Source organism: Octodon degus, unplaced genomic scaffold (genome assembly GCF_000260255.1).
Source record: "Octodon degus isolate 3935 unplaced genomic scaffold, OctDeg1.0 scaffold00122, whole genome shotgun sequence".
Taxonomy (NCBI): domain Eukaryota; kingdom Metazoa; phylum Chordata; class Mammalia; order Rodentia; family Octodontidae; genus Octodon; species Octodon degus.
Genome location: NW_004524698.1, coordinates 517735 through 527316, shown reverse-complemented (window position 1 = coordinate 527316; position 9582 = coordinate 517735). Strand labels below are relative to the sequence as shown.

Genomic DNA, 9582 nt, shown 5'->3' with positions numbered 1-9582 from the left:
AGAATATATGCAGTGTATTATTTGTTGAAACTGTACTTCTGATTTGATTTGAAACTGTCTCATTGCTATCTGTTTATCAATAAAACTTTGAAAAAAAAAGACTATTTTATGGATATAGGATCTTTTTAAAACCTTGTTTAATATAAACTCTTATCAAAGCCTTAAAATGAAGGGATGGCCAGATAGCTCCCTAGACTAAAGTGCCTGCATAGGAAGGTACAGGGACTGGGGTTCAATCCCTAGCATGCTGTGCTGGCCCCACCCCCAGGGTGCCCTCAGTCGGTATCTGAGACTGGGTGTGGTGGCACGTGCCTGTAATACCAGCGCTTGGGAAGCTGAAAAAAGGAGAATCACTATGAGTCCAATTTGTGTGGTGAGACCTTGTAGAGCCTATACTAAAAAAAAAAAGCCTCAAAATAGAAGGTCAGCTTTCTTTAGAGGGGTATAGATTAAAAGCTGCCTGTCTATATTGATGATTCCAGAGTGAGATTCTCATAAGTTGGAAATGGCAGGTAAATAATTGAAGAAAAAAATGGTGGAATGTATTAAAGGAGAACACTTAATACCACAAATTGGGACCAAACTTGCATTATAAAATCTGACATTCTGTTTCATTTGTGTTCTGGTTCTGTTTGTGCTTATACAATATTTTGGTTAATAGCATCCCCACCTGTCAATGATTTTTTTTTCTTGTTTTTGTTTTCTTTACCATCAAAAATTGAACTTCAGGGGCTGGGGAGATAGCTCAGTAGACCAAGTTCAATCCCTGGTTCTGCAAAAAAAAAAAAAAAAGAAAGAAAGAAAAAAAAATCCAAGTTCACATGAAAGAAAGGGAAATTTCAGGAGCAAAAAAAGTGAGAGGAAAGTAGCTGCTGTGCTGTAGTAGCTCTCAAGGCCTGAGAAGGCTATGAGTCTTGGTTTTATTGTGCATATAAGATAGCTTAGGTCTTAGACCTATGCAAGGTGTACTAACTGGCCAGATGTTAGCATAAAGGTTTAGAGTCTTGGGTAAAATTTTACCTGTTGATACAGAAAAACATTAAGGAAGCTTGTATTTGTCAACCAATACTCCTGAGTGGAGAAATTTTTTCCTTTGAGAATTCATAATCCTTGGTCTCCTTGATACTAGGTTTAAAATGAGACTAACCTCTTGCTGACTATGGAAATTCCCAGCTATTCAGTTAGCATAATAAGTTTCCCCAGGATAGTAGTAACCTTGAAGTCAGGGCTCTTATACAATTTATCTGGTAGGTTATACATTGAACCTAGGCTATATAGGACTTCCTCAGAGAAGCCTTGTTGAAAGTACACTAACGTCATGGTATTTATCACAGAATAATATACTAGGAAGACAATTCCTGTAAAAAGCAGCAGATGTGGAACAATTTAGGGTTAGTTCTCCAAGAACCACAGATAATAAAATTATCCAATAGAGATGATAATAGAGGCTGGGGAGATAGCTCAGTAGAATAAGCGCTTGCCTGGCAAGTGCAAGGGCCTGAGTTTAATCCCCGATTCTGCACAAAAAAAAAAAGAAAAGAAAAAAAAGAAAGAAAGAGATGGTGATATAGCTTAGTGGCATAGTGTCTGTCTGGCAAGTGTGAGGTCCTGAATTTGAATCCTGGTATAAAAATTATATAAATATAAATAGAAACTTTGAAGATGATTCTAGTTATTAAATCAAAAGAATAAAAACATGCCCCTGGCAAGTGCAAGGGCCTGAGTTTAATTCCCGGTTCCGCAAAAAAAAAAAAAAAAGAATAAAACATGGTCAAAGACTTAGCATGGTTAATAAATGACATTATCCAAGAATAAGACTATTAAAAAAGACCATGTGGAACTTCTTCTGCTAGTCAAAATAGAATAAAGAGAAAATATGTAAAGCATTGATACTAAAGAAATTGGATATAACCCAACAAAAATGAGTGTTCTATCTGTGAGAGAAAACAAATGAGGTGAGTCCTATAAGCACCCCATTTTCATGGAAAATATTTCCATCTGTTTTTTAGAAATTGTAATATATGCTTCACATGTTATTTAGGCATTCTGCTATTTAAGTATTTAAACAAAAGAAATGAAACTGTACCCAACAAGCTATAATTATGTAAAGCTGTGTACATTGCCACCTTGAGCAGTGAAGAAAGTGATATGAAAGGTGTGTTTTGGATAGACTACCAGCTATACCTTGTCATGACTAAAACTAGTTGGAAGAAGGTGATAGGAATAAAGAAAAAACAAGTATATAGCATAAAATGAGATGGTAGGAGGTTGTTCATGTCCTGACTTTTAATAATTGTTGTCAGTGAAAATATTCAGCCAGTTTGAATCCTGGTATATATATTATATAAGTATAAATATATATGAGAGAATCTGCTTCATATATGAGTTACTTGCAGATGACTATGGTCATGAGAAAATTGTACCTGGCTGATTAGGATACATTTAGCATTCTTTTTTTTTTTTTTTTTACAGGATGTTGCTATGTATTCAGTGCACTACACAGTACAGGTTGGCCTTGAACTTGCGGTGCTCCTCTTGTGTCAGCCTCCAGAGAGATGGTGTTGCATACATGTGCTACCACACCCAGTCTTTGGCAGTCTTTGCTGCTGACTATGGCCTTTTGGCCATCTTTTCCCTTACTCTCATTCACCCATATAACTCAAAACTGTTTTCCTACTCAGTTTCTGGGGATAGGGTTATTACTAAATTGTCATTTTTAGCTTTGCAATCTATCGATCAATCGATCAATTGATCGATCTATCCATCCATCCATCTATCTATATTTTATGTATTTAGTATGGGGTCTACCTACACAAATTGGACTCATAGTGATTCTGTTTTCAACTTCCCAAGCCCTGGGATTATAGGTGCATGCTAAAGCACCCAGTCTCAATCACTGTCTCATTGTGCCCCAGGAGTGGGGTTGGTTCAGCAAGCTAGGAATCCAACCCCAGTCCCTGTGTCTACCTAAGCAGGCTCTTTAATCCACTGGGCTATCTGGCCAGCCCTAGCTTTACAATTTTGCTTTTCTAAAATTGCTTTATAATAACTGAAACTTCACCCTGTGATCTGACCAGGGAGCATTAACCACAAGAATGTAGAAGAAGGTAGTAACTTTATACACAATGGTAGACTGCTCTTAACAGCATGAACATCTCAACTAAATGGAAGAAACAGTGTTACCAAACTAGGCTTCTAGTTAAGTAGCAAAAAAAAAAACCCAACAAGGTTTATCAGTCTAGATTAAGGACATTGGGATAGCTTTATTTAGAGAATAATGGTGGATAACCATGAATTTTGTTTGCTATGAATTGAAAGAGAGAAAAATTCGTTTTAAAAAATACACAAGATAAACCATGCATGGTAGCATCTACTTGTAGTCCCAGTACTTGGGAGTTAAGGTGGGTGGATCTGCATGTGTTCCAGGCTAGCCTAGGCTATATAATTTCAAGATCAACCTTGAAATACATAACAAGAAACTGTCTCAACCCCTACCCCCAAGACATTAATTATACAGTTCACCAAAATTTTGCCACACATATTTTCTATGTTTATAGTTTGGAGAAGTTTCTAATATTTGAGAACTATCTATATGCAGGACAAGAAACAAAAATTTCTAATATTTGAGAACTAAGCAACTTCTGCCTTAGAAAGTATATGTAGCCACAGATAAACCCATATGATTAATGATTTAAGTCCCAAGTTTTATCAGTATCAAGAATGCTCACCAAGGAGCTGGTAGATGGCTCAATGGAATAAGCGCTTCCCTGGCAAGTGCAAGTCTCTCAGTTCAATCCCCAGTTCTGCAAAAAAAAAAAAAAAAAAAAAAAAAAAAAAAAAAAAGAAAAAGAAAAAAGAAAAAGAAAAAAAAAAGAAAGAATGCTCACCAAAATTTTAGGAAAGCACTATCAATATGATTGCCTTGAAGAGGAGATATAGTATTTGAAATTCAACTTCATTTTTACAGATAAAGTGTTTTCCTTTTTTATTTTATTTTTTAAAGCAGTACCAGAGATGAATCTAAGGCCTCACACATGCTAGGCAAGTGCTCTACCATAGGACTACACAATCTTTAAAACTTTATTTGCTGTTATTGTAGCTTTTCTCACTATAGCTCATCCTGTGTCTTCAGGGTGTACTTGCATCTTGCTTGTTCTTCTTTTACTTGGCCAAGGCTTACTTTGCATAGCTGATATCTGTCAATCACTTTTCATTTTTACTTTTTCAAATAAACTTCGTCATTCCTTGCCTGCCTGTCTGCCTTCCTTCCTTTCTTTTTTATTGAGACAGAATTTCACTGTGCAGTTCAGGTTGCCCTTGAACTCACTTTGTAGCTCAGGCTGATCTTGATCTTGCAGCAATACTCCTGCCCCAGCCTCTTCAGTGCTGCAATTACAGTACATGCCACCATGGTCAGCTTGTCATTGCTTTTGTTTTATTTATCTGTTTGTTTGTTGTTTATGGAGGCAGGGTTTTGCTAAATGGTAGAGGCTGGTTTTGAGAACTTCCTGCCTCAACTTCCTGACTGTTTGGACTATAGACATGCATGTTAGCTTTTGGCTAAAGTATCATTTCTTCCGTATGTGTTTTTGGGATCTAATCTTCATTAATGTTCAGTTTTTACTGAAAGTATTTTTCTTTTAGTGAACATTTTAAGAGATGAGTTAAATTATTTATATATAGCATTTGAGATTTGAAATGTGGAATAAATAATACAGTGTCTAAATTTTCTATTTTCTCATTTTTGAGAATGCTTATGCAAAGTTATTTTAATTTCAGGGAGAAAAACTAAGCCCTTACGACCAGATTCTCCAGCCACTACACCAAATATATCTGTGAAGAAGAAAAACAAAGATGGGAAGGGTACATACTACTCTAATTTCTTTATAATACTTACAGATCAAGAAGCATTCTGGTTCCTTTGTCTTCATATTATATGTAGAAACCACTAGTTTCTTGATATACTGAAAATTAATCTGTTACTCTCAAGTGCTTATAAGATATAGTTGTCAATTTTTAGAAGATTTTAGAAAATTCTATAGTTTCATTTAGCTGTGAAAGCAATTTATTCTTCTACTTAATAATAAGTCTCTTGAATGATTTTGTCCCTGTTAGGATTTCGGTTTATAGACATGTTATTACTTTCTTTGTCTTGACTTTCTGTTGTTTTCATAACTGTTGTGAGATTTGAAGAAAACTATGACTGGTCTGCTGGATATAATATAAAAAGATTAGCTATTGAAAAACATTTTTTATGAGCAGAATATATTTACTGAGAGAAAGAAAGCTCCTGTCCGAAGGAGAGACAGGAGGGAGGCCTGAATGGGTAGTCCTCAGTATAAAAAATTTTATGTAACTCTTCTGTATATTTTCCTGTGTGATGATTCTTTAAAAAATGAACTCAAAGGGCTTTCTCCCAAAATTTTCACAAATCTAATTGATAAAGTTGTTTCTTTTCAAGTGTTTTATAGAGGTTTAATAAAATGGTCTTTATTAGGCCCTCAAAATCATAACCATAATACCACCAATTCTAACTGAACTATCTCAACAATTCTAACTCTAGTATAATTCATAAGACAATTTTGTTTTATTGTGCTCCTTCAAATGAAATTTTAGTCATTTAAAAATAAATTCTTCTGTTTTAGGAAATACAATTTATCTTTGGGAGTTTTTACTGGCCCTGCTGCAGGACAAAGCTACTTGTCCTAAATATATCAAATGGACCCAGCGAGAAAAGGGCATTTTTAAATTGGTCGATTCTAAAGCAGTTTCCAGGTTGTGGGGGAAGCACAAGAACAAACCTGATATGAATTATGAGACTATGGGACGAGCACTCAGGTATGTAAAGTTTTTGCTTTGTTAAGAATTTCATGGGACAGGGGCCGGGGAGATGGCTCAGTGGAACAAGCGCTTCCCTGGCAAGCGCAAGGGTCTGAGTTCAATCCCCAGTTCTGCAAAAAAAAAAAAAAAAAGAATTTCATGGGGCTGGAGAGTTAGCTTGGTGGCCTAAGCACTGATCTGGCAAGCACAAGAACCCAGGTTTGATCCCTGGTACTGCATGCTATGCAGGCTCCAAACCCTGGGCGTCCTGTGTTGGCCATCAAAAACAGATGTGGTGGCACGTGCCTGTAATCCCAGTGCTGGAGAGGCTGAGACAGGAGGATCATTATGAGTCCAGGCTGTGTAGCAAGACCTTGTACCAAATAAGTAAATAAATAAAAGATTTTTAAAAATTTAAGAATATAATTTCTCGGGCTGGGGAGATGGCTCAGTAGAATAAGCACTTGTCTGGCAAGCGCAAGGGCCTGAGTTCAATCCCCTGTTCCACCAAAAAAAAAAAAGAATATAATTTCTGTTCAGTACAACACTTGCAGTCAAGGATCTGAGTTTAATGCCTTATGGTGCCAAGGGGAAAAGAAACCATTTTTTAGATTTTGAAAAAGTTAAGTTTTTACAAATTCAGTGATTAAAGTTATGGTGAATTTTATTTACTGAAATGTCAAGGTCACTTAAAATCAGTCAGTACTTAAATTAAAATATTATTCTAATCAGGGAAAATGTTTTCCTCCGTAAAAAAGTCTTTATGTAAACACTTGGTAAGGTTGAGCATTCTTAATTTAAAAGGAAAAAGTGAAATGTGTAGTGCTACAAAATCTCAAATGTTTTGAGCATTGATACACTTATTTTTTAATTTTGAAGCCCTTCCAAATTTGGATTTTTGTCCCTCCAGAAAAAAAAAAAAAAAATCCTTCTCAAATTTTAGGGCCTGCAAGCAGGCACAGGGGCCCGGGGTTTGATCCCTGGGCATGCCGTGCTAGCCCTGTCCCCAGAGCACCCTGAGAGGGTAATTGAGACTGGGGGTGGCATGAGCCTATAATCCCAGAGCTTGGGAGGCTGTAAACAGGAGAATCACTATGAGTCCAATCTAGTAGTGAGGCCCTGAACACCCACCCTGTAGATAAATACAACGAAACAAAATGAAACAAAACAAAAAAAAAAATTGGATTTTGTGCTTAAAGATGCTCAACCTGTAAAGTCTATGCAAATGTTAAAAAGAAAAAAAAAACTTACAAAATATGAACTACTGGGCCAGGGAGATGGCTCAGTAGAATAAGCGCATGCCTGGCAAATGTAAGGGCCTGAGTTCAATCCCTGGTTCTATTAAAAAAAAAAAAAACAAAAACAAAAACAAAACTACTTCTTGCCGTGAACATTTCAGATAAAGGATAGTCAATCTAGGTTTTTTGTGTTTTTTTTTGTGGTGGTACTGGGGATCGAACTCAGAGCATTGAGCTTTCCAGGCAGGAGCTTATGCCACTGAGCTATATCCCCAGCCCCCCCAATCTATATTTCATTCATGTTTATTTTTAGAAATTGTAAGTTAGCCATCAGGCTCATATATTGTCAGTCATTACACTTAAATTGAGCAGTAAGTACCAAAAATGGTAATATAGGTACTTAATAATAAGGTATATTTTAAAAAACAAGTCTTATTTATGCTACGTGTTTTATATAGTAAATTAATGTTTCAATATTAATGTCAGGTATCATGATAATTTTAAAGGTGCCATTTTATTCTTACACTCTATATTAGGATTTTATTTTTTTCTTCTATATCAGGGATCAAACTCAAGACTTTACACTTGCCAGGCAGGCACTTATGCCACTGAACTATCTCCCAGCCCACTCTGTGTTAGTTTTTGAGGGCTGGGGATGTAGCTTAGTGGGATGTAGCTTAGTGGCATTAACCACCTGCCTGGCAAGCACAAGGTCTTGAGTTTGATCCCTGGTACACAAAAAAAGATGAATGCAATATTTAAATTATTTATTTGTTTTTGTGTGATCATGTTATTTATTCTGCAAGATATATTTGTATTTGAGAAAGATTAGAAATAGCAGTGATCTGCATAATTTTTTTAGAGGATAAATAGTCCAGCTATTTTATTTTATTTTTGTTATTTTATGTGTTTGGTACAGAGTCTCACTACATAGCTTGGACTCATAGTGATCCTCCTGTTTACAGCCTCCCCAGTGCTGGGATTGTGGGCGTGTGCCACCATGCCTGGTCTTGGTGGCCAGTCCAGTGTGCGTAGGGGCGGGGCAGGCATGGTTTGTGCTATCCAGAATGAAATCCCAGGACCTGTGTTTGCCTAAGCAGGCACTTAGACTACTGAGCTATCTGGCTGGCCCTACTCCAGCTATTTTAAATTAGCACTATTTAGCTGTGGGTTTTATATTTTTAACTTGCCCTTTCTTTTTAAAAGAACAGTACTGGGAATTAAACCTGTGTTCTCATTTGTGCTATGCATGTTCTCTACCACTGGGCTATGTCCGCAGCCTTTTATATTTTATATTATTTTAGTTTTTTTATTTTTAATTTTAAATAAGCTCTTGATAAGTTTGCTAGGCTGTCCAATCTGTAATCCTCCAGAATAGCTTTGATTGTAGGCATGTGCCACCATGCTCAGCTGACTTACATTTATAGGTACTTGATTTTACTAAAATCAATGATATTTTGATTATTTCTATTGTATATCATTAAATTTTATGCACAAAACTGAAAGCTGTGGAGGGAAAATAATTTTTTGAAGTTAATGGTAGACTTGATTATTACAGCAACTTAGTGTCAAGGTAGAGGAAGGGAGATGATAAAGGGCTAGTCACATTTCAGTGGGTCCATAATAAGAACTAGTTTTAGATTTAACTAATAATAAGGGTATTTCTCTGTATGTACATTGTATGTGTATCCTATATAAGATAACTTGCCTTTGTTATTTTCTCATTTGTTTGATTTCAACTTTAAAATTTTACTTATGTTTATGAAAATTTGATGTTAAATGTTATTTGAATTTGTTTGATTCAGACATTGATGAATTGTCCACTTTCAATAGGTACTATTACCAAAGGGGTATTCTGGCAAAAGTAGAAGGTCAGCGCTTGGTGTATCAATTTAAAGAAATGCCAAAAGATCTTATCTATATAGATGATGAAGATCCAAGTTCCAGCATAGAGTCTTCAAATCCATCACTGTCTTCAACAGCCACTTCAAGCAGGAATCAAGCAACTCGATCAAGAGTATCTTCAAGTCCAGGGATTAAAGGAGGCGCCACTACTGTTCTAAAACCAGGGAATTCTAAAGCTACAAAACCCAAAGATCCTGTGGAAGTTGCACAGCCACCAGAAGTTCTGAGGACAGTGCAGCCCTCACAGTCTCCATATCCTACCCAACTCTTTCGGACTGTTCATGTAGTACAGCCAGTACAAGCTATCCCAGAAGAAACATCTGTAACCAGTGGCATACAGGAAGAGACATTAAATTCTTCCATTCAGAGTATTAGGTGAGAAAACCAACCAAATGATATATATTGTTATATCATATTTCTGACCAAAGCCTTTTTTATTTGTTAAGTGGATCAGTATTCAGAAGTGAGCATTTTAAGCAAGAATACTTTTTTCTATTGCAGTTCTGGAAGTCAAACCCAAGGCCTCATAGATGCTAGGCAAGTGTTCTACCACTGAGCTACATCTGCAGCCTAAAGCTAGAACTCTTAGTTGATAGATTGTTGCAGGAGCAATATATGT

The 9582-nt window shown here is 36.2% G+C and overlaps 1 protein-coding gene across 6 annotated transcripts in view; it reads left to right on the top strand.

Moving 5' to 3' along the window:
• The window catches only part of Elf1 (E74 like ETS transcription factor 1), a 98851-nt gene that overhangs the window by 78912 nt on the left and 10357 nt on the right, over positions 1–9582 (top strand). For all 6 annotated transcript variants that reach the window (XM_004640258.2, XM_004640257.2, XM_023700122.1 and 3 more), the window contains 3 exons: positions 4780–4863; positions 5646–5838; positions 8892–9338. In XM_004640258.2, the coding sequence (XP_004640315.1) occupies positions 4780–4863; positions 5646–5838; positions 8892–9338 (724 nt within the window). The remainder of the gene's footprint in view (positions 1–4779; positions 4864–5645; positions 5839–8891; positions 9339–9582) is intronic.